This window comes from Coregonus lavaretus (genome assembly GCF_964263955.1).
Source record: "Coregonus lavaretus genome assembly, chromosome: 27".
NCBI classification, from domain to species: Eukaryota; Metazoa; Chordata; class Actinopteri; order Salmoniformes; family Salmonidae; genus Coregonus; species Coregonus lavaretus.
Window position 1 is genome coordinate 8,550,157 of NC_140014.1, and position 26,594 is coordinate 8,576,750.

Below are 26,594 nucleotides of genomic sequence, written 5' to 3' on the forward strand. Positions count from 1 at the left end.
AAAGGCACACACCTGTTCATATAAGGTCCCACAGTTGACAATGCATGTTCTTAAATGGAAGAATTTTAGAACCACCAAGACTCTTCCAAGAGCTGGCCGCCCGGCCAAACTTAGCAATCTGGGGAGAAGGGCCTTGGTCAGGGAGGTGACCAAGAACCCGATGGTCACTCCGACAGAGCTCCAGAGTTCCTCTGTGGAGATGGAAGAACCTTTTTGGTTACTACATGATTCCATATGTGTTATTTCATCATTTTGATATCTTCACTATTATTCTACAATGTAGAAAATAGTAAAAATAAAGAAAAACCCTTGAATGAGTAGGTGTGTCCAAACCTTTGACTGGTACTGTATATACAGTGGGGAGAACAAGTATTTGATACACTGCCGATTTTGCAGGTTTTCCTACTTACAAAGCATGTAGAGGTACACTTCAAATGTGAGAGACAGAATCTAAAACAAAAATCCAGAAAATCGCATTGTATGATTTTTAAGTAATTAATTTGCATTTTATTGCATGACATAAGTATTTGATCACCTACCAACCAGTAAGAATTCCGGCTCTCACAGACCTGTTAGTTTTTCTTTAAGAAGCCCTCCTGTTCTCCACTCATAACTGCACCTGTTTGAACTCGTTACCTGTATAAAAGACACCTGTCCACACACTCAATCAAACAGACTCCAACCTCTCCACAATGGCCAAGACCAGAGAGCTGTGTAAGGACATCAGGGATAAAATTGTAGACCTGCACAAGGCTGGGATGAGCTACAGGACAAAAGGCAAGCAGCTTGGTGAGAAGGCAACAACTGTTGGCGCAATTATTAGGAAATGGAAGAAGTTCAAGATGACGGTCAATCACCCTCGGTCTGGGGCTCCATGCAAGATCTCACCTCAAGGGGCATCAATGATCATGAGGAAGGTGAGGGATCAGCCCAGAACAACACGGCAGGACCTGGTCAATGACCTGAAGAGAGCTGGGACCACAGTCTCAAAGAAAACCATTAGTAACACACTACGCCGTCATGGATTAAAATCCTGCAGCGCACGCAAGGTCCCCCTGCTCAAGCCAGCGCCCGTCTGAAGTTTGCCAATGACCATCTGGATGATCCAGAGGAGGACTGGGAGAAGGTCATGTGGTCTGATGAGACAAAAATATAGATTTTTGGTCTAAACTCCACTCGCCGTGTTTGGAGGAAGAAGAAGGATGAGTACAACCCCAAGAACACCATCCCAACTGTGAAGCATGGAGGTGGAAACATCATTCTTTGGGGATGCTTTTCTGCAAAGGGGACAGGATGACTGCACCGTATTGAGGGGAGGATGGATGGGGCCATGTATCGCGAGATCTTGGCCAACAACCTCCTTCCCTCAGTAAGAGCATTGAAGATGGGTCATGGCTGGGCCTTCCAGCATGACAATGACCCGAAACACACAGCCAGGGCAACTAAGGAGTGGCTCCGTAAGAAGCATCTCAAGGTTCTGGAGTGGCCTAGCCAGTCTCCAGACCTGAACCCAATAGAAAATATTTGGAGGGAGCTGAAAGTCCGTATTGCCCAGCGACAGCCCCGAAACCTGAAGGATCTGGAGAAGGTCTGTATGGAGGAGTGGGCCAAAATCCCTGCTGCAGTGTGTGCAAACCTGGTCAAGACCTACAGGAAATGTATGATCTCTGTAATTGCAAACAAAGGTTTCTGTACCAAATATTAAGTTCTGCTTCTCTGATGTATCAAATACTTATGTCATGCAATAAAATGCAAATTAATTACTTAAAAACCATACAATGTGATTTTCTGGATTTTTGTTTTAGATTCCGTCTCTCACAGTTGAAGTGTACCTATGATAAAAATTACAGACCTCTACATGCTTTGTAAGTAGGAAAACCTGCAAAATCGGCAGTGTATCAAATACTTGTTCTCCCCACTGTAGATATTTAATACAGACTACATCAAAAATAAGTGAACATTTAAAAATGATCCAATGGATAATGATAATTTTCTGGGGGGAAAAAGTGTAGGTGCGAAAACATAAGTTTGCACCCCCTATTTTAATTTGGTCCACGGCTCAGGCAGCCAAGTGGACACAAGGCTCTTTGGCTCATCTCAGTCGCGAAGAGGAATAACTTTGCAGCTGTTTCTGATTAATAAACAATGCCATGCTGGTCAGTGGTAACATTCAAATAAAACCCAGCCCTGAAACGAAACATAGGCTATCATAGGAAAAGACATCGCATTCACACGGATTTGCACGAAGTGGGCAGTTCGGATTTGTCACATTAAGCCCCAAAATATCATAATTTGACTAAAACAATGACTTATTGACTTAAATCGTTGTGCAATATCGTGGGTAAGCTCTGGCCATCGTCTTTCAGCTCAAAAAAGTGGAGTCCTACTGTGGTTGGCGCTTAAGTGTGCTCCCCCCCACCTCCCTCCCTCCTTCACTCCCTCCCTCCCTCCCTCAGACTGGCTCTCTGGAAGGCCAGCACTACAGGAAGACCAATAAGCTGGTGTCCCTCAGTGAGCAGCAGCTGGTTGACTGCTCCGGCGAGTTTGGCAACATGGGCTGCATGGGCGGTCTCATGGACCAGGCCTTCGAGTATATCAAGTCCTTGGCCCCTGGAGGCCTGGACACTGAGGACACCTACCCCTACCATGCTGAGGTGAGCACTGAACAGTGGGCAGGGTTGTGTTAATTAGGACTACACGTTTAAAAACATTTCAGTTCATTTTCTTCCATTTGGTACCTAATGAATACACCCTAGATCTTGATAGAAGTTGTCTTTAGGTACAGATCTTGCATCAGATGGCTCTCCCTAAAGCCCAACTGTTAAGCATTAGAAATTAGAAATGCCAAACTGACCTTAGATCAGTGTATAGATAGGGTCAAATTCATCCTTCTCCCAGTGTGGTGCAGGCCCACACGAGCCCCATACAGAGCAGTAGTAGGCTACAAGGTTGGGCTCAATTCAGAATTTAATTGAGAATGCCTCATCATTTCCAATTAAATTATTGAATTTGAATTTAATTTGAATTGAAGCAGTAAACAGTATACAGAATTGCAATTCAAATTTGAATTAAAGGAAATTGAATGATTGATTTCAGTGAAATTAAATTAAAATTATTATATTCTATAATAGGTGTAGTCTATACAATCATACATCTTGTACATAAAAACATCAAACATGTCGTTATATACATGCAAATAAAATATTGTTGAAACAATTGATTTTCAGGACAAACTTTTAAAATGTGAATAGTCAAGGAAAACAAAACTTGAATGTGAATATTTTAAGTTGTTATATTTCATTAATCACTTAAAGGTTCTTAAATATGGGGTAAATACTACATTTCCCAATGCATTAGTTTAACCCTCAAGTTGACCCTGAGACCTTCAAAAAGAAGCCAAACAAATGAAATGGTTGGTGGAAATATAATTGGCTATTATAAGCACTAAGGTTAAAATAGTATATGAACATTGTTTCCAGAGAAAGGTGATATATTCTTTGGTATCTGGAAGTATGAACTGTCAGATTCAATAAAACTCATGTTCTATGACTGTGGAATTTATTTTAATTGCACTGAATTCAATTCTACTTCCTGTCACTCAAACTCAAATTCTACATCCTAATTCTAATTTCAAATCTTGAATTGAATTGGAGTCAATTCCAACATTCTGAATTGAGCCCAACCCTGGTAGGCTATGACAACCTCCAGACTCAAGGAAGAAATACAACAGTGACATCTAGTCGACATGGTTAGTGGTGCAGACAGTTGAGAGAGCATTATTTTACAATGACACATTTAGGTGTGAATAGAATATTTAATATTTGCTAAGTTGTATGTGCTTACACTTCTACTAGTGCATGCTATTTTGGTCAAATTTTAAGAATACTTAATATTTTTACATACAGTCAAAATAATGCTTTTCTACTGAACTTTTGCCATAAACAATTACCAACTACACTTCTATACTGTATATTTAACAATGTCTTTCTATGACAGGACAAAATGTGCCGCTACAAGCCAGACAGTGTGGGTGCCACCTGCACCGGGTACGTTGACGTGACCAGCGGTGACGAGAGCGCCCTGCAGCAGGCTGTGGCCACCGTCGGACCTGTGTCTGTGGCCATCAATGCCGCACACTCATCCTTCCAGCTCTACAAATCAGGTGAGGTCTTTTTTAGTCATGCCTCTCTCCAGCCGAATAAGGTTAGGCCTTTTAAGACACGCCTCTCTCTAGATGAATCAGATTAGGCTTTTTAAGACACGCCTCTCTCCAACCTGGACCTACACCTGTCATCTTGGTCAAACTTTAAACAAACTATAACTTATAAGGCATTATAAAGCCTTCAGAAACCGTTTATAAACCCATTATAAGCTAATAACAGGTCCTGACATCTGGTTCTTTAACAAATGTGGCATAAGCCTTATACTACCCATTAAATACTATGACATTTTCTCATGAATGATTTTTGAAGCATTTATGTAGGTAGGCCTTATAAAGGGCTTATGAAAGCTTCATTGAGACTCAATAAGTTATGGTTCATAACTGTGAACTGAATGATCTATGAATGATCTATGAATGAATGATCTATCTATTCTTTCTTAGATGTGCAGTAAATGCTCCCTGTGTGTTTTGTACATTGAATGCAATGTATTGACTTGGGCGTCAACAATCGTGATGCATATCCCTTTGCAAAATGTTCAAAATGTGACACATGTAAACGGACACCAGGCTGATTGTGTGTATATTGAGAATAACTGAGTGGTTGTTCATTCCCAGGTGTCTATGATGAGCCAGAGTGCAGCAGCGATCAGCTGGATCATGGTGTGCTGGCTGTGGGCTATGGCACTAGTGATGATGGCCAGGACTACTGGCTGGTGAAGAACAGGTAAATAACATAATGTATGCTGTATGAAATCAAGCTAGGCCTATCTGATTGGTCAAGAACAACCATGTTGGACTGCTTCAACCATGGTGTTGCAGTTGCATTTCCTAATCTCAGTACTGTCAGAGATGGGCTCCGTTATAACAGGGCCAGTGTGGTTAGTAAGAATGGGGCCTGATGTGCCAATAACAAACTACGATGCTTAAAACAGGTGGTTGAAGCGGTCCAACACACTAAGATCAATGTTGCTATGCTATTGCTAATTGCTAAGTGTTTGCTTGATGTGTGTGTTCTAGCTGGGGCCTTGACTGGGGAGATAAGGGCTACATGATGATGTCCAGGAATAAGCACAACCAGTGTGGCATCGCCACGGCTTCCAGCTACCCCCTGGTCTAAGGGTGAGTCTGACGGGCATCAGTGTCTATTACAACTGCTGTATATCTAAGCTCGCTTACTATCTCATTAGTTACCATAGCATTAGATCACAACTATATCTGTAGTCTAATAACTAAGGGCTCTATTCAATCCGTATGGCGGAAGTTCAGCGTGACTGAAATGTAAAGGCAATGTTCCCGCGTTAGCGGAGACTGCATTCACTGGAAACGCTGCATATGTCGGCTTTAATTACCTTTACATTTCTATCACGCAATCGGTAACGCTTCAGCGATACAGATTGAATAGAGGCCGAACACACCTACTAGCAGTGTCCATCCCAACTACATATTATTGAAATGATAACCATGATCAGCTGATGTTAAACCACAGCTTTACTGTGTATACTCCCTCCCAGACAGAAGGGCCTTTGTGTGCTGAGTAAACATTCATATTGGATTGAAGCAGAGCCAGAAGTAAACAAATCTTATATACTTCGCAAGGCCAAAAGCGAATTCCGTTTGGCAATTCATCACACATCTTTCCACAAACAGATCAAATCAACTTAATCATTGTAATCCACAGTGATTAATGTGCAGTACAGATGTAGTATCTTAATTTAATGACAATAATCCTGCAGCAACAGGAAATGTGAATTATTATTTGGATGGTGATTTTTGTAAGGGTTGATACATTTTCTGTAAGGAAAACGCTAGTCTGAAATTACAAACTTCAGAAGCTTTTTTAAACCTCAAATACACTACATGTTCCCCTGCAACAGGGTGATCAAATTTAAGAGGAATTTCACCCTGGGGACTCTGGGCTTGTTTTCATCATGTCCGAGGCATTTCTAGGTCCGTGAGATGTGTTTCACACATAATTGCCCAGAAGGAAGGCAGGTCTGGGCTTCGCGCGCTGAATGATACACCCTATGACGGCTTTCGGTAATATTAATGCGCGGGGGGGATCTGAAAATAATTGTAGTCCTGCTTTGTGGCATTTCGTGAAGGCTCTATGTGATACTGATCACACTACAGATGTAGGATCTTAATTTGAGCCAATTTGCTACAGCAGGAATGTGAATTATTATGTAGATTATAATTAATGGACATTTTTTGTAGGTGTTGATACATTTTACATTAGGGCAAATCAAGTCTGACATTTTAAAGTGGAAATTACAACTTTAGAAGCCTTTTTAAACCTAGAAGTTTGCATTTCTCATCAACAAAACAGTGTTCAAATTAAGATCCTACATCTGTTTACATTTTTGTGCATGTAGATATGGTTGTCCTTGTTCGATAGAGCCATTGGATGTCTTTCAGTGATGCTCCTACTGGCGGATTAATTGCTAAATGAACAAGCTGACACATTTTTTCTCGAGTGGGGCGGTGCTTTGTGCAAGAGGGCAGATGACAAATACGGTGGCTAGCTCAGTTATTTTTACTGCAAGCCACCTAGCTAGCTAACTTTAGTTTATCTATTGAAACCAAAATTGTGTATTGATGGCAAACATTAACATACTACTGTGTTACAGTAGGGGGACATTATTATTAGGTAGCTAGCTAAGTTAGCTAACCAACTACAGGTAGCCATATCTATTGTATCTCGATTGTAAAATCTCTTCTCTTTTTAGTCGTAGATATAGCTACTAAACAGCAAGCTACAACGTTACAACCAGGGGCTGGAACCTAAATTATTTCCAATAGTTTCGTTCTGAACAAAACCATTTTTTTTTTCGTTCCGTTCCACTGATCCGACCAGCAAAATATAGTTCTGAACCGGTTCGAAGCACCTTTCTGTTCCTTTTTAAACTTCTGAAATCGACATTAAATTACTTCACCAATGGATAGAGCAGCTTGCTATGGAGAGGGAAAGCTATGTACATGTATTGGACAGACAAGTGTAGTGTAGTGTAGGGTGCAACATGCGACTGAAATTTAGCGGGTGATGAGAGTGCTGGGCATCTTGTTGTTATGACATGCATTATCTGAATTAGACCCACGGAATTATACCTACGGAGGAGCGGCTTCTATGAAGGAACTTTGAATGTCTTTGAACTTAAGAGAGTTGGCTTAACAAATGTTGGACCAGAGCTAACCCTTGATCATGATTCTCATTTCCATTACATTACACATAATGCCGCCTAGAGTTTTTGAGAGCTAGACCAGAGCTATCTTAGCTAGCTAGCAAGCTTGTGTGTGCAGAGCAGCACCATAATTAAAATCATCATCATCTTACCTTGTCACGATCGTCGACAGATGAAGCGGACCAAGGCGCAGCGTGATAAGCGTACATTCTTTATTTGTGTACACACACGAACCAAAACAATAAACCAAACGATACGTGAAGTCCTAGGTTATACACAAAACCCTACGGAACAAGATCCCACAAAATACTAGTGCCAAACAGGTTGCCTAAGTATGGTCCCCAATCAGAGACAACAAGCTACAGCTGTCTCTGATTGGGAACCACCCTGGCCAACATAGATATAAACGATCTAGAACAAAAGCATAGAAAATGTAACAGAAACTCCACACCCTGGCTCAACATTTAAGAGTCCCCCGAGCCAGGGCGTGACAGTACCCCCCCCCCCCCCCCCAAAGGCGCGGACTGCGACCGCGCCACACCAACACAACGGGGTAGAGGCCGGGTGGGCATTCCGCCTCGGAGGCGGATCCGGCTCAGGGCGTGACCACCACTCTCTCTCTACCCCCCCGTAGCGCCCCTGGTCTGGTCTGGCCCCGCTAGCCGGAGCTGGACTGGACCCCGGTGGAGCGGATTGCTCTGGCTCCGGTGTGGAGCAGCTGACCGGTGCCGGACCAGGCACCGGTGGAACAGGCACGGACCGTGCCGGACTGACGACGCGCACCACTGGCTTGGTGCGGGGAGCAGGAACGGGCTGGACCGGGCTGACGACGTGCACCACTGGATTGGTGCGGGGAGCAGGAACGGGCCGGACCGGGCTGACGACGCGCACCACTGGCTTGGTGCGGGGAGCAGGAACGGGCCGGACCGGGCTGACGACGCGCACCACTGGCTTGGTGCGGGGAGCAGGCACGGGCCGGACCGTGCTGGCGACGCGCACCACTGGCTTGGTGTGAGGGGAAGGAACGGGCCGGACCGGGCTGACGACGCGCACCATTGGCTTGGTGCGGGGAGCAGGCACAGGCCGGACCGGGCTGGCGACGCGCACCACTGGCTTGGTGCGAGGGGCAGGAACAGGCCGGAACGGGCTGATGACGCGCAACACAGGCTTGGTGCGAGGGACAGGAACAGGCCGGACCGGGCTGGCGACGCGCACCACAGGCTTGGTGCGGGGAGCAGGCACAGGCCGGACCGGGCTGGCAACGCGCACCACAGGCTTGGTGCGGGGAGCAGGAACAGGCCGGACCGGGCTGGCGACGCGCACCACTGGTTTGGTGCGAGGGTCAGGAACAGGCCGGGCTGGACTGTGGAGACGGACTGGAGGTCTGGAGCGGAGAGCTGACACAACCCGTCCTGGCTGAATGCCTATTTCCACACAATCTGTGTGAGGCATCAGCACAGGACGTACAGGGCTGTGCACTCGTACTGGCACTACAGCACGTGGCACTGGCACAGGATATCCGGGACCGAGGAGGGGTACTGGAGGCCACGAGCGTTGAGCCGGCACACTCCGTCCTGGCTGCATGCCCACCTTAGCACGACACGTGCGTGGTGCTAGCACAGGACGTACAGGACTGTGCCGGAACACTCGCGGCACAGTACGTGGCTCCGCATAACACGGAACCTGCCCAGTCTCACGCTGCCTAGCCTGAGTACGGGGAGTTGGCTCTGCTCTACCTCTAGGCTCCGCCAACCACCCTTCCAGCCCCCCAAACCTGGTGGCCTCCTCTCCTAGTCCGCCGATTTGTCCTGTAGCTGCCTCCAGCAGCCCCGTCGTCCACGCCGTGTGCCCCCCCAAAAAAATTACTTGGGGTTGCCTCTCGCGTGTCCGTCATCGGCACGGTTGGCGCCGTTTCTCCTCTCCTGCCTGGGCATTTACTTTTGCCCATGGCCCTCTGCCCACAAATATGTCCTCCCAAGACCACCATTCGCCCACCTGGGACATCGCCAACTTCTCCTCCTGGGCACGCTGCTTGGTCCTCTGGTGGTGGGATCTTCTGTCACGATCGTCGACAGATGAAGCGGACCAAGGCGCAGCGTGATAAGCGTACATTCTTTATTTGTGTACACACACGAACCAAAACAATAAACCAAACGATACGTGAAGTCCTAGTTTATACACAAAACCCTACGGAACAAGATCCCACAAAATACTAGTGCCAAACAGGCTGCCTAAGTATGTGCCCCAATCAGAGACAACGAGCTACAGCTGTCTCTGATTGGGAACCACCCTGGCCAACATAGATATAAACGATCTAGAACAAAAGCATAGAAAATGTAACAGAAACTCCACACCCTGGCTCAACATTTAAGAGTCCCCCGAGCCAGGGCGTGACATACCTATTTGTAGTTAATAAATCCAATGTGAAACGTGATGACTATAGTATCCTTAACTAGCAGATTTTCAGCTTGCAGGCAGACAGACACTGGAATAAGATTCTGAGTGACAGTGAGGGCTTTGCATAGGTGCTTTGTTAAAAATTTTTGTCGTCCAAAAAGTTATACTTTTGAATCATCTGTCCATAGAACGTTCTTCCAATAGTCTTGAGGATCATCCAGGTGCTTTTTGGCAAACTTGAGTCAACTTTTTGGACGAGATGGGTCCCATTATGCCTGGCGAAAACCAAACTCTGCATTCCACAGTGAGAACATCATAAGAAAAGGTCAAGCATGGTGGTGGTGGTGTGATGGTTTGGGGATGCTTTGCTGCCTCAGGACCTGGATGACTTGCCTTAATAGAAGGAACCATGAATTCTGCTCTGTATCAGAGAATTCTACAGGAGAATGTCAGACCATCCGTCTGTGAGCTGAAGCTGAAGCGCAGCTGGGTCATGCAGCAAGACAATGATCCAAAACACACAATCAGGTCTACATGAAAATTGCTAAAAAGCAACAAATTGGAAGTTTTGGAATGGCCTAGTCAAAGTCCAGACCTAATCCCAATTGAGATGTTGTGGCAGGACTTGAAATGAGCAGTTCATGCTTGAAAAGCCACACGTCACTGAGTTAAAGCAGTTCGGCATGGAAGAGTGGGCCAAAATTCCTCCACAGCGACGTGAGAGACTGATCAACAACTACAGGAAGCATTTGGTTGGTGTCATTGCAGCTAAAGGTGGCACAACCAGTTATTGAGTGTAAGGGGGCAATTACTTTTTCACACAGGGGAATTGGTGTTGCATAACTTTGTTTATGAAATAAATATGTAATTGTTGTGTTATTTGTTCACTTATGTTCCCTTTATCTAATATTAGGTTTTGGTTGAAGATCTGATGACATTCAGTATCACAAATATGCAAAAGTAGAGAAAATTTGAAAGGGGGCAAATACTTTTTCATAACACTCTAGGTACATTTGTATGGTCTGGTCATTGTGCAAAGGTTGAGGGTTATGCCATATTTATTTCTGTTAGGCTAGAAATGGTTCTAAATGCATGTTCAATTAGTCTACCCTAATGTTGATGTTATGCTGGCACAGTTCAACTGTCGTTCAAACTGTACAATAGAGTATAATCTATTCTATGTTTTTGTCTTACAGACTATATTGTTAGGTACCTGGGCTTCTTCCTGAAGTGGAGTCTAGATGGAGAGAAACAGAATTAATTTGCCTGCGTGTGTTATTGTATCAGAACTGTATCCCGTGAACTGTATCCTTCTCGATGGATTGGACATTATGCTAGATTTGAAGCAGAAGATTACTCAAGAGGAGCTGAATGGCAGTTTGATCATGACAACACTCCTCCCACAGCTGTGCAGTAATCCCTGAACTTTACTACACTGATCATACTGTATTTTCTTACTGTATGCTTTCTTTGTGAATGGAAATTTCATCATGTCCACCTCTCCCATCATCTGCTGATCACCAGTTCTCTTAGCTACAAATTGTTACACCAGATAATGTGATTTAACCAAAGATTGTTGGTATCCATTACTGGGAGATACAGGATAGGTACTGTTTGGTGTAGCACAGAGAATTTTTGACCAACCTTAGTGATGCTGTCTTCGTCCTCGATTTGTGGAAACAGGAGTCACATAAAATGTATATTTCACTGATCGAGACAGGTGTCTGTCATCATGACATGTGGCACTTTGGGGTGGACACCCACCTGTGCTACGCCAAACAGTACCAATCCTATAACTCCCAGTAAAGGATACCAAAAATCTTTGGTTAAATCACATTATCTGGTGTAACAATCTGTAGCTAAAGTTCTCTGTACTTTACTACACCTGAGACACACTCAGACACACTGAACTGTACTACACTGTTCATACTGTATTTTTTGTATGTTACTTTTACCATATAACATTATTGTTGAATACCCAGTTCTCTTTTTGAGTTAGTATTAAATATTGTACACTCCCCTGTATTTTAGATCTTGACAAATAAACATTATGCTACAGAGCCCTGTACAGCTTATAATAAATATATTCTGTGAATCCATAAAGGCAGCCAAATTTCGAGGTTTGATAGAAAATATCTACAGTACCAGTCAAAAGTTTGGACACACCTACTCATTCAAGGGTTTTTCTTTATTTTACTATTTTCTACATTGTAGAATAATAGTGAAGACATCAAAACTATGAAATAACACATATGGAATCATGTAGTAACCAAATAAGTGTTAAACAAATCAAAATATATTTTATATTTGAGATTCTTCAAAGTAGTCACTCTTTGCCTTGATGACAGCTTTGCACACTCTTGGCATTCTCTCAACCAGCTTCATGAGGTAGTCACCTGGAATGCATTTCAATTAACAGGTGTGCCTTGATAAAAGTTAATTTGTGGAATTTCTTTCCTTCTTAATGCGTTTGAGCCAATCCGTTGTGTTGTGACAAGGTAGGGGGGGTATACAGAAGATAGCCCTATTTGGTAAAAGACCAAGTCCATATTATGGCAAGAAGAGCTCAAATAAGCAAAGAGAAATGACAGTCCATCATTACTTTAAGACATGAAGGTCAGTCAATATGGAACATTTCAAGAACTTTGAAAGTTTCTTCAAGTGCAGTCAAGAAAAAACATTAAGCGCTATGATGAAACTGGCTATCATGAGGACCGCCACAGGAAAAGAAGACCCAGAGTTACCTCTACTGCAGAGGATAAGTTCATTAGAGTTACCAGCCTCAGAAATTGCAGCCCAAATAAATGCATCACAGAGTTCAAGTCACAGACACATCTCAACATCAACTGTTCAAAGGAGACTGCATGAATCAGGTCTACATGGTCGAATTGCTGCAAAGAAACCCCTACTAAAGGACACCAATCATAAGAAGAGACTTGCTTGGACCAAGAAACACGAGCAATGGACATTAGACTGGTGGAAATCTGTCCTTTTGGTCTGATGAGTCCAAATTTGAGACATTTGGTTCAAATGCCAAGTCTTTGTGAGACGCAGAGTAGGTGAACAGATGATCTCTGCATGTGTGGTTCCCACCATGAAGCATGGAGGAGGAGGTGTGATGGTGTGGGGATGCTTTGCTGGTGACACTGTCAGTGATTTATTTAGAATTCAAGGCACACTTAACCAGCATGGCTACCCCAGCATTCTGCAGCGATACGCCACCCATCTAGTTTGCACTTAGTGGGACTATCAATTGTTTTTCAACAGGACAATGACCCGACACACCTCCAGGCTGTGTAAGGGCTATTTTACCAAGAAGGAGAGTGATGGAGTGCTGCATCAGATGAAAAACCCTTGAATGAGTAGGTGTGTCCAAACTTTTGACTGGTACTGTATGTATCACAGAAGGTTTCTGGCACCTTAATTGGGGAGAACGGGCTTGTGGTAATGGCTGGAGTGTTATTAGTGGAATGGTATCAAATACATAAAACATGCTTTACATGTGTTTGATGCCATTCCATACGCTCTGTTCCAGCCATTATTATGAGCCGTCCTCCCCTCAGCAGCCTCCACTGGTATGTATGCATGTATGTATGTATGTATGTATGTATGTATGTATGTATGTATGTATGTATGTATGTATGTATGTATGTATGTGTGTATGTATGTATGTACAGGTAACTGTCAAAATTAAGGAAACACTTGAGTAAATGAGGGATACAAAGTTTATGAAAAGCAGGTGCTTCCACACAGGTGTAGTTCCAGAGCAATTCCTACGCAATTTACATACCATCATGCTTAGGGTCATGTATAAAAATGCTGGGCAGGCTCAGTTGCCCATTATTCTGGCTGCCATGGCTATGCCCTCATACGATGACAATGCCCCCATCCACAGCGCACAAGTAGTCACTGAATGGTTTGATGAGCATGAAAACGATGTAAACCATATGCCATGGTTCTCTCATCCACCAGATCTCAACCCAATTGAACACTTACGGGACATTCTGGAGCGGTGCCTATTTTCCACCACCATCAGCAAAACACCAAATGAAGGGGGCCTCCCGAGTGGCGCAGCGTCACTACAGCCTGGGGTTCGATCCAGTGTTTCCTCCGACACATTGGTGCAGCTGGCTTCTGGGTTAAGCGATTAGGTGTTAAGAAGAGCGGTTGGGGAGTTGCAGCGATGAGACAAGATCGTAATCACAAAAAAGGGGGTAAAAATCACAAATATAAAAAATAATTTAAAATATTTCAAGTGTAAGAATTGTGTTGTTTCCTTCCATTAGAGTTCTATACACTTGGTTCTGGCTCGTGGTGGCCCAACCTCCTATTAAGGCACTTTATGTTGGTGTTTCATTTATTTTGGCAGTTACTGTATGATGTAACTTGTCATGTTTTTCAGTTTGGACCTTCCTCTTTTCTGCCTGGTTATGGTTGTGGGTGAATATGGCAAGTGAAAATCAAGATGTGGACAAAGAGTTTGAAGAGTGAATAATTAAACATGGTAATAATTATATATGTTGAATAAGATCCATTAAATTGTTGGAGGCATCAAGATTACTAGTGTTCTGGAGTTTTTATTTTGATTGAGAAAGCTTTTTTCTCTGTGCACTTGGTACAGATGTAGGATCTTAATTTGATCATCCTGTTTGTTAGACAGAAACTATCTGCTTCCTTACATAGAAACAACAAGGTCTGTGGCTGTATGAGGCATCTGGAGGAAGAGAATAATAGTTAGGTCTTGCTTTAAAACAAGAGGATATTGAATATGAACTAAATATATATATAAAAAGAAATATATATAGTTTACAAAGCTTTTGAACTTTTTTTATGCCCATAGCCATGTGTGTGAGGTGTATACTTTAGTTTCAAATTAGATTTGTTTAAGACTACCAATAATCTCTCTGTGTGACCGTGATTTAGCCCACTGAAGTATAAAGTTAAGGTAAGGGTTAAGGTAAGGGTTAAGGTAAGGGTTAAGGTAAGGGTTAAGGTTAAGGTAAGGGTTAAGGTTTGAATTTGTATTTGTATCCACAACACCCTAGCAAAACCGAAACCTATTTGAAGGTAACAGGGCTCACTGTTGCCACTAGTGGCCGATTTCCACATCACCTCCCAACATCCTCAGACATGGATGGACGTGAAATACTGACTTGCATCACGTGTGACCTGGCTGGAGCTTTCAACCTCATGACATTATCTTACTGTGTGTGTGTGTGTGTGTGTGTAAATTGGATTGGTCTGAATGATATACTATATATACAAAAGTATATGGACACCCATTCAAATTAGAGGATTCGGCTATTTCAGCCTCACCCATTGTTGAAAGGTGTATAAATTCGAGCACACAGCCATGCAATCTCCATAGACAAACATTGGCAGTAGAATGGCCTTACTGAAGAGCTCAGTGACTTTCAACGTGGCACCGTCATAGGATGCCACCTTTCCAACAAGTCAGTTCGTTACATTTCTGCCATGCTAGACCAGCCCTGATCAACTGTAAGTGCTGTTATTGTGACATGGAAACGTTTAGAAGCAACAACGGCTCAGCCGCGAAGTGGTAAGATCACCATGCGCAATGCCAAGCGTCGGCTGGAGTGGTGTAAAGCTCGCCGCTATTGGACTCTGGAGCAGTGGAAACGCGTTCTCTCGAGTGATGAATCACGCTTCACCATCTGGCAATCCGACAGACTAATATGGGTTTGGCGGATGCCAGGAGAACACTACCTGCCCGAATGCATAACGCTAACTGTAAAGTTTGGTGGAGGAGGAATAATGGTCTGGGGCTCTTTTTCATGGTTCGGGCTAGGCCCCTTAGTTTCAGTGAAGGGAAATCTTAACGCTAAAGCATACAATGACGTTCTAGACGATTCTGTGCTTCCAACTTTGTGGCAACAGTTTGGGGAAGGCCCTTTCCTGTTTCAGCATGACAATTTTACATTTGACATTTTAGTCATTTAGCAGACGCTCTTATCCAGAGCGACTTACAGTTAGTGAGTGCATACATTATTTTTTATTTTTTTCATGCTGGCCCCCCGTGGGAATCGAACCCACAACCCTGGCGTTGCAAACGCCATGCTCTACCAACTAAGCTACATCCCTGCCAGCCATTCCCTCCCCTACCCTGGACGACGCTGGGCCAATTGTGCGCCGCCCCATGGGTCTCCCGGTCGCGGCCGGCTACGACAGAGCCTGGATTCGAACCAGGATCTCTAGTGGCACAGCTAGTACTGTGATGCAGACAATTCCCCCGTGCACAAAGCGAGGTCCATACAAAAATTGTTTTTCGAGATCGGTGTGGAAGAACTTGTCTGGCCTGCACAGAGCCCTGACCTCAACCCCATCGAACACCTTTGAGATGAATTGGAACACCGACTACGAGTCAGGCCTAATTGCCCAACATCAGTGCCCGACTTCACTAATGCTCTTGTGGCTGAATGGAAGCAAGTCCCCGCAGCAATGTTCCAACATTTAGTGGAAAGCCTTCCCAGACGAGTGGAGGCTGTTTTAGCAGTAAAGGGGGGACCAACTCAATGTTAATGATCATGATTTTGGAATGAGATTTTCGACAAGCCGTTGTCTACATACTTTTGGTCATGTAGTGTACATCTAATGTATATCAGACAAGAGGAGGTTGGTGGCACCTTAATTGGGGAGAACGGGCACGTGTTAATGACTGGAGCGGAATAAGTAGAATGGTATCAAATACATCAAACATATGGTTTCCAGGTGTTTGATGCCATTCCATTCGCACCGTTCCACCCATTATTATGACCCGCAGCCTCCTGTGTATCAGACATACAAACCTCCTCAATTTTACTCCTTTTTGAGATCTAATGACTTTACCTTTTCTTATTTTTTTATTACGTTTTTGCACATTTTACAAACCATGGTGAAGCCACTTCCCCTCCCCCATAGGAAATAAAATAAATAAGTTGATCATCCAAAAGCAATGCAAAATTAATGATAACATTTTTTATTTGCAAAATATATTATATTCCTTTCCCTCCGTATTCCCCACCCCCCACCCCAGCACCACGTGTTACCCATAAAACCATATTACAGTATATACAGATAGACAGGCCGATAGACGGCACATTGTGATGCTTTTGCAAAAATATATGTTTCAAGATGGTTGATGCCCACAGCCAGCCAGGGGGCATCCCTGTCCTGTGTCTCAGCCGCACAGGCACTGGTGAATATACTTACAGATGGAAAAGCCGTAGCTCTCTGTGCCTATTATCAAATGTGTGAGTTACCAGATTTCTCCTCTGTGTCAAATGGAACACATCTGTTGTCTCTAGAATCCAAAGGCCTACTCCGTACTACTCACAGACACATAGATCCACACTTTAGATATTCATCCATGGACAACGTATTGTATGTACATTTCAAACAAGCAAGGACAGACTTATTGTTGAGCACAAGCAGTCAATGCAAAAGCATGATATTTGACCGTCGATATCCAGACAGTATTCATACTGTCACCTAGATGTTATAGTGAGCACTGTGGTAGCGAAATAGCTATGACAGTAGGCAGGTTTCCATAAAAATAAAAATAAAAACTTTGCAGGACAAAGATTGTCCTAACTTTCAAGAATGCCTGAATTGCTTCGCCTTGCTTTTCTGGTTGGCTGGATGCAAGTTTCACCATCCAATTATTTTAGATCTACATTGAGTGCAGGTTCTATGGCACGTTCCGTGGCGATAAGTTGACACATTAAAATGATTAGAATATTAGTCAATTCTTGCATTCTATCCATGGTGGCTTTTGTGGGCTACCTGAGACATGAAACAGATAGGTGGGAGGGCATAAAGGCTGTTGCCAATTTATTAATCAGTAATTTGCCTAAATGGATAATGTTAACACTTCAACCACTTCATTTTCATTACGTCCAGCTGTTTTTGTTGACACAGGATAGTTAAATGGCAATTGTCGCATTTATTTTCTATGCGAACTTGCTAAATGTCAACAGAATAAAATCACTCTATGAGTTAATGGAAACTAGCTAGTGAGTGTTCAGCAGGGGAGCAATAGATGCTGCAACAACACAGAGAGAATCAGTGTGAAGGAGAGCGAGAGAAAGAGGGATATACGAAAGATAAATAGAGGAGAGAGGCATATGCATCAGGCCTGAGGAACAGAGGTACATAAAGAGAGAGAGAAAAAAACTGTGAAAGACAGGAGTAGAAAGACACTTGCCTACTACTTACTTAAACTTCATACACTGCAGTTATCGTACTACGCAGTGGTGGAAAAAGTACCCAATTGTCATACTTGAGTAAAAGTAAAGATACCTTAATGGAAAATGACTCAAGTCAAAGTCAAAGTCTAAAAGTATTTGGTTTTAAATCTAAGTATCAACAGTAAATGTATTTGCTAAAATATACTTACAGTGGCTTGCAAAAGTATTCACCACCCTTGGCATTTTTCCTATTTTGTCGCCTTACAACCTGGAATTAAAATTGATTTTTGGGGGGTTTGAATCATTTGATTTACACAACATGCCTACCACTTTGAAGATGCAAAATATTTTTTGGGGTGAAACGAACAAGAAATAAGACCAAAAAACAGAAAACTTGAGCGTGCATAACTATTCACCCACCCAAAGTCAATACTTTGTAGAGCCACCTTTTGCAGCAATTACAGCTGCAAGTCTCTTGGGGTATGTCTCTATAAGCTTGGCACATCTAGCCACTGGGATTTTTGCCCATTCTTGAAAGCAAAACTGCTCCAGCTCCTTCAAGTTGGATGGGTTCCGCTGGTGTACAGCAATCTTTAAGTCATACCACAGATTCTCAATTGGATTGAAGTCTTTGCTTTGACTAGGCCATTCCAAGACATTTAAATGTTTCCCCTTAAACCACTCAAGTGTTGATTTAGCAGTATGCTTAGGGTCATTGTCCTGCTGGAAGGTGAACCTCCGTCCCAGTCTCAAATCTCTGGAAGACTGAAACAGGTTTCCCTCAAGAATTTCCCTGTATTTAGCTCCATCCACAATTCCTTCAATTCTGACCAGTTTCCCAGTCCGTGCCGATGAAAAATTGTGTTCTCGGGGTGATGAGAGGTGTTGGGTTTGCGCCAGACATAGCGTTTTCCTTGATGGCCAAAAAGCTCAATTTTAGTCTCATCTGACCAGAGTACCTTCTTCCATATTTTTTTTAATTTTTTTTTGTCATTTAGCAGACGCTCTTATCCAGAGCAACTTACATGAGCAATTAGGGTTAAGTGCCTTGCTCAAGGGCACATCGACAGATTTTTCACCTAGTCGGCTCGGGGATTAGAACCAGCGACCTTTCGGTTACTGGCACAACGCTCTTACCTACTAAGCTACCTGCCGCCAGTATATGTTTGGGGAGTCTCCCACATGCCTTTTGGCGAACACCAAACGTGTTTGCTTATTTTTTCTGGCCACTCTTCTGTAAAGCCCAGCTCTGCGGAGTGTACGGCTTAAAGTGGTCGTATAGACAGATACTCCAATCTCCACTGTGGAGCTTTGCAGCTCCTTCAGGATTATCTTTGGTCTCTTTGTTGCCTCTCTGATTAATGCCCTCCTTGCCTGGTCCATGAGTTTTGGTGGGCGGCCCTCTCTTGTCAGGTTTGTTGTGGTGCCATATTCGTTACATTTTTTAATAATGAATTTAATGGTGCTCCGTGGGATGTTCAAAGTTTCAGATATTTTTTATAACCCAACCCTGATCTGTACTTCTCCACAACTTTGTCCCTGACCTGTTTGGAGAGCTCCTTGGTCTTCATGGTGCCGCTTGCTTGGTGGTGCCCCTTGCTTAGTGGTGTTGCAGACTCTGGGGCCTTTCAGAACAGGTGTATATATACTGAGATCATGTGACAGATCATGTGACACTTAGATTGCACACAGGTGGACTTTATTTAACTAATTATGTGACTTCTGAAGGTAATTGGTTGCACCAGATCTTATTTAGGGGCTTCATAGCAAAGCGGGTGAATACATATGCACGCACCACTTTTCCGTTATAAATTTTTTCAAATTTTGTGAAACAAGTTAATTTTTTTCATTACACTTCACCAATTTGGACTATTTTGTGTATGTCCATTACATGAAATCCAAATAAAAATCAACTTAAGTTACAGGTAGTAATGCAACAAAATAGGAAAAACGCCAAGGGGGATGAATAATTTTGCAAGGCACTGTAAGTATCAATTCCTTATATTATGCGAACCAGACGCCACCATTTTCTTGTTTTTTATTTATTTACGGATAGCCAGGGGCACACTGCAACACTCAGACATAATTTACAAACGAAGCATTTGTTAAGTGAGTCCGCCAGATCAGAGGCAGTGGGATAACCAGAGATGTTCTCTTGAAACAGTAAGTGTGTGAATTAGACAATTTTCCTGTCCTGCTAAGCATTCAAAATATAATGAATACTTTTGGGTGTCAGGGAAAATGTATGTACATTGTTTGTTTTCTTTAGGAATGTAGTGAAGTCAAAGTAAAAGTTTTCAAAAATATAAATAGTAAAGTAAAGTACAGATACCCAAAATAATACTTAAGTAGTACTTTACACCACTGATACTACATTCTATATCGCACGTACTGTTTAGTAAAAAGTATGCAGTATGCCACGGCCGAAACGTACAACTTTTTGTGCGTTCAAGACAACTGGGAATTTGGAAACAAAACAAGCTCAGACTGGGAAAAATGGTGACGTTGGTGATCTTCAGTTCGGTGAAGTCGGAGTTCTATAATGATGCCAGAATTTCTGACTTGTCATTCTGAGTTGGATGACTGTTCAAAACTATTTTTTGTATTTTGAGTAAACTTGTGTGTACCGTAGGCCTATGCATGTATCAATTGAAGAGTCACCTGAAGCTTAAAAGGAATGGGGGATGCAGTAGAGGAATGCAGTGCTGAGGCAGAGGGCTCATAGTGAGGATGACTGCCTACTACTCTGAAGTGTATGTGGTGAGCTTTCTGGCCCCAGAGCTACTGAGGAGGCATCACCTACTGTAAGTGGGTGACATACATTGTGAAAGAGAAGTCCAGTGTCTACATGACAGAGTAGCCCTATACAAGATCATCACCAGACTCCATCTTCATCAACTATCTCCCTAACCACCTTCCTCTGATCAATGCATGAACTGTCCCTCTCCATCTTTGGTCAATGCATGCATTCAAGGACTTGGCCTCTATTGGTTGAACTAGCCAACTATAGCTATGGTTCCTCACAATGTATTGCTTGTTTATGTTTAGCTTTTGATGCACTTTTGAATGTTAAAATGTTGAAATTAAAACACACCAACAGTAGATGTACCAGTATCAAATAAAAAGGTTTATTACAAACAAGAAACACTTTATGAGAAAACAGAAATCCACTTTGGTTAAAAAAAAATAAGGATTTCAACAAAAACAACAGACAATCTATTAATGAATAGCTAGAAATAAAAATATATACAAAATACATAAAATTACTTTATAATCATGGCCTCTAAAATGGCCATATGGTGTGCCTCCCTGGCAGTCACCTACTTCTCCTGCCTCCACATCTGGACCCTTCTGGGAGGGTGGGAAGGAGATGACCGGTGGGGTGATGGAGTGGCAGCCCCTGCAGCACCTCATCCATCACTGCATACCACTTCCAGGATGTGGACTCCCCTCCCTCCGTGCTGGCTCCAGTGGGAGGAGCTTTCAACTCCTGATAAATATGGAAAAGGATAGCTTTCAGCATCAAACATACTACATGTAAAGGCCTGTAAAAGTTAATATGCCAATTACAGTACATTTGTCTGGAATACTTGCACCTTTCTAACATGTACAGTACCAATCAAAAGTTTGGACACACCTACTCATTCAAGGGTTTTTCTTTATTTTTTACTATTGTCTACATTGTAGAATAATAGTGAAGACATCAAAACAGTGAAATAACACATATGGAATCATGTAGTAACCAAAAAAGTGTTAAACAAATCAAAATATATTTTATATTTGAGATTATTCAAATAGCCACCCTTTGCCTTGATGACAGCTTCGCACACTCTTTGCATTCTCTCAACCAGCTTCATGAGGAATGCTTTTCCAACAGTCTTGAAGGAGTTCCCACATATGCTGAGCACTTATTGGCTGCTTTTCCTTCACTTGATAGTCCCAGTAAGCCCAAACCATATGGGATGGCGTATCGCTGCAGAATGCTGTGGTAACCATGCTGCTTAAGTGTGCCTTGAATTCTAAATAAATCACTGACAGTGTCACCAGCAAAGCACCCCCACACCATAACACCTCCTCCTCCATGCTTTACGGTGGGAAATACACATTCAGAGATCATCCGTTGGAAACCAAAATCTCAAATTTGAACTCCAGACCAAAGGACACATTTCCACCGGTCTAATGTCCATTGCTCGTGTTTCTTGGCCCAAGCAGGTCTCTTCTTCTTATTGGTGTCCTTTAGTAGTGGCTTCTTTGCAGCAATTCGACCATGAAGGCCTGATTTACACAGTCCCCTATGAACAGTTGATGTTGAGATGTGTCTGTGACTTGAAATCTGAAGCATTTATTTGGGTTGCAATTTCTGAGGCTGGTAACTCTAATTAACTTATCCTCTGCAGCAGAGGTAACTCTGGGTCTTCCATTCCTGTGGCGGTCCTCATGAGAGCCAGTTTCATCATAGCGCTTGATGGTTTTTGCGACTGCAAATATGTTCCATATTGACTGAGCTTCATGTCTTAAAGTAATGATGGACTGTCGTTTCTCTTTGCTTATTTGAGCTGTTCTTGCCATAATATGGACTTGGTATTTTACCAAATAGGGCTATCTTCTGTAAAAAATGGAGAAAAACCCTTGAATGAGTAGGTGTGTCCAAACTTTTGACTGGTAGTGTATATCTTCACACTTGCATGAATGTGCCGGTGAAGTATAGGAAATATATGGGAAAGTGTTGTTGCTCTCAGACTACAGCACAGCAATAAAAGATAACAGACAGTAATGTTCTGTGTATTTTTGCTTATGATTCTCCAACTTATTTTTCACCCATGCAGGTGACTGCTGCCCCTCCAGCTCACACTCCTTTACATAGATCCTGAAAATATATAAGATGAAGTACAACATTAACCAAAACATGAGCAGAGTAGAGTTGTGTGAGCTTTCTGCAGATAGTTAGACTGACACATGGTTTATCAAATTGGAGAGCCAAGATGAAACAGTAACAAGTGCAGCTTACCATTACTTTCACCATAACAGGTTATGTGCAATGAAACTAGCTAGACCCATTCAGGCTGTAACCGTTAATGTCACGCCCTGATGTGTTTCACCTGTCTAGTTCTTGTCTCCACCCCCACCAGGTGTTTCCCATTTGTCCCCATTATCCCCTGTGTATTTATACCAGTGTTTGCTGTTTGTCTGTTGCCAGTTCCGTTAAGTCCTACCAGCGTGTTCCCTGTGCTCTAGTTTTTCCTAGTCTTCCCAGTTCTGACCTTTCTGCCTGTCCTGATCCTGCCTGCCGTCCTGTATCTGCCTCTGCCTGACTCTGATTTGGATTACGACTCTTTGCCTGCCTTGACCTACTGATTGCCTGCTCCTTTAACTATTATAAACTCTGAGACGTGTACTATCCGCCTCCTGTGTCTGCATCTGGGTTTTAGCCGGAGTCCTGATAGTTAAGGTTAAAACGAATATTGGATAGCGTTAACATTACAAGCAGGTCAACACAGCGACGTGACAAACCAGGAGAACTAGAAGAAAAGAGAAGTGTTGGGACCAGCATCGCTTTGGAATATAGGAATGAAGGCTACCGTGTTTTTAACGTTAGCTAGTGGCAGTGCATAGTGCCGTGGCGAGTGCTAACTATGGCCACATGACTTACTCAATATTTTTTTGCAGCATTTCTCCTGCCGTGTTTGCCACTGAATTAAATGCCTGATATTGACCCTGTAACAGTTTGAACACAAGCCCTGGTATTTACAACAAGTAGCTAACTAGACCAATGTTAAATGAGGTTGTCACTCAACAGCAAGCAAGGAACCCTGTAGCTAACGTAACTGTTCGAACAGTTAACTTCTAGTCTTACTAAAGCACGAAGCTAAAGGCACGGCAGGCTGCAGATCTGTTTTCAAAGATGTAACGTTACGATGAAAAAGTCATGATCATTTTAAGGAAAACAAAAATTACGTACATTTGAACACCACAGCAGAAGATTCGCTATTTGCCATCTTCAGAGTTGTTTACTTGAAGAGATCTAGGCATTTAAAATATGCTAGATTTTTCGAAATGTCACATACTATTAAACTTTTTTTGCATACTCAAACAGCCTATTATTTAGGATGCAAGTATGGATATTTGGACACGGCCAGTGTGTGAGAGAGAGAGAGAAGCAAATTATTTGATTTGGTTAAATCCTCCTTTAACAGTCGAAGGCGATGTGGTCTCACAAAAGACCATTACCGGCAATCAATTTAAATCTGTTTTACCCTTCCCACAGAAACCAATTAGGGCATTTTAATTTGCCTTTTTGATTCCAAGCATAGCCAACCAGCGAGGGAGTCCAATCTACATCATGCAGAAAGGGACGGGTGAAAACATCAGGAGGTGTTGTTGGAAGCAAAGTAACCACGCTTATTGATCCATCAATTTAGACAGCACAGAAGAAGAGACTGAGCATGAAAGCAGGAAACGATGTTGTATTAATGAATGTGGTGTTTCAAAGACGGGAAAACAACAAACAGAAGAATCCCACAGTAGCCATTTGAATCAGCCAGTCAAAAAGGGTACTTTTTTTTCACAATCTAGACATACTAAATATTTTAGAGGACACTATAAGGAGTGACACCAAGATGTTGACTGTATCATTCTTCACAAATGTAAATGTCAAACATCCTTCCTCTCAATTACATTTTAGTAATTTAGCAGACGCTCTTATCCAGAGCGACTTACAGTTAGTGAATAAATATTTTTTTTTTATACTGGCCCCCCGTGGGAATCAAACCCACAACCCTGGCGTTGCAAACGCCATGCTCTATCAACTGAGCTACATTCCCTCCCCTACCCTGCCGGCCATTCGCTCCCCTACCCTGGACGACGCTGGGCCAATTGTGCGCCGCCCATGAGTCTCCCGGTCACGGCCGGCTGCGACAGTGCCTGGATTCGAACCAGGATCTCTAGTGGCACAGTTAGCACTGCGATGCAGTGCCTTAGACCACTGCGCCACTCAATGAAGTTTCTCTGTGAGAATTGCCAGAACAATCTGAGATGCCAAATGTATTTTCGGGGCACGCTGTGATGGAATCGCCCTATACACAGTCCCTGTTCATTAGGAAGGCTTTATGATCGGATTGTATCAGTTTATCAAGTGCTGTTGTTCACATATAGGCTGTTGTTCACAGCCCAATTCTGATATTTTGCCCAAAAATGTTGTCAAATGCTCTTATTGGTCAAAAGACCAATATTGGCAAAAGATTAGAATTAGGCTGCCTGTGTAAATGCAGCCATACAGGCTTACACTCAGATTGGCTTTAGGGCCTTTTGTAGTATTTACATGATAGAGCTCAACTTTAAATCGCAGAGAAATGTAAAGTGCACAGTCTGTGCACAGTCATTACAGTACCTTGTAATGTAAAGTGCACAGTCTGTGTTCAGTAGATTAGAAACAGTTTTGCCTTTAAGCACATCTATGTTCAAGAAGCTAAATCAACTATCTTTTACATGTAAACTGCATCAGCTTTTGCCAGTCAATCCTAGATACTACAAGCTACTCACCAGCGCCAATAAGATGCCATACTAGAATTGGCCGTGAGGCCGTCACAGGATGTGACTGACACATTACTGACCCACAGGAGCAGCAAATAGAGCAGAAATATGCAGTTCTCCATTTCAACCAAAAGATGGCAGCAACTGAATGCTTATGAGACACTCCACCACTACCCTCAACAGCTACAGCAGCCCGCCTCACCTCCACGAGCAACAAAGAGCCATCACTGACATCATTAATACTAGAGCAGTGACACGCACACAGCAACATACAGTACTCAGGTGGAGCTCAGAACTTTCTGACACCACGTCCACCACATTCCCACCGCGGTGAATCAGCCAAGACATTGTCTCATGTCAACAAGCAGCGCATGTCGTGCTTTGAAACGTCTGGTCGGCCTAATTTAAGTGTCACAATGCATTTCTGCCCCCTTTTTTCCCCTCTGACGCTGCCCTTCACTCGGGATGGAATCAGGTGCCAGTCAAGCATGTCAGACATTTTGGTTTGTGGCGGTGGCAGCCGCGGCCACTCTTCTGGGGCCTCAGATGGGACTGTATCATGCATGGGCTGCTCGGCGACGGCGGGATATCAACTTCCCATCATGCATTTGGTGTCGCGTGTGGGGAAATGGAATGTCAAGTGTGTTTGTCACATTAATGGGGAACATGTGCAATTGTGACAGACAGGAGGTCTCTATAGTGCGCTCCACTGGCTGGCTCGCTCGCACACACACACACACACACACACACACACACACACACACACACACACACACACACACACACACACACACATAGATCGAGGGAGCGAGGGAGGGAGGGAAGGGAGGAAGAAAAGAGGTGGGGAGAGGGAAATGCATTCCAGCTAAGAAAGCATCCAATATTGGCCAATACAAATCAAAACCACAAAAGAAGCCAAGAAAACCCTCCCTTCTTCTTCTCCTCCCAGCTGCATTTCTTGGATGGAAACTCTGTCAGCTTTCTTTGAGTTCTGATATAATTATATAAATGCTTCACAAATAATCCTGGCAATCCCAGTCTGACACTTAACGATCGCTATGTTATTGTTGCAAATGTATGTTTGATTTTTTTAAATGCGTTTTGATGAGAATTCAGAATGGCATCGCACTTTATTATCTG

General features: G+C 43.1%; 1 protein-coding gene across 1 annotated transcript in view; it reads left to right on the plus strand.

Moving 5' to 3' along the window:
- The window catches only part of LOC311102458 (procathepsin L-like), a 35,241-nt gene extending 23,444 nt beyond the window's left edge, over positions 1-11,797 (plus strand). Inside the window, exons 4-8 of the mRNA XM_084143816.1 lie at positions 2,457-2,654; positions 3,997-4,162; positions 4,778-4,886; positions 5,180-5,281; positions 10,935-11,797. Of these exons, the coding sequence (XP_083999942.1) occupies positions 2,457-2,654; positions 3,997-4,162; positions 4,778-4,886; positions 5,180-5,279 (573 nt within the window). The 3' untranslated portion in view covers positions 5,280-5,281; positions 10,935-11,797. The remainder of the gene's footprint in view (positions 1-2,456; positions 2,655-3,996; positions 4,163-4,777; positions 4,887-5,179; positions 5,282-10,934) is intronic.
- Positions 11,798-26,594: the final 14,797 nt, after the last annotated feature.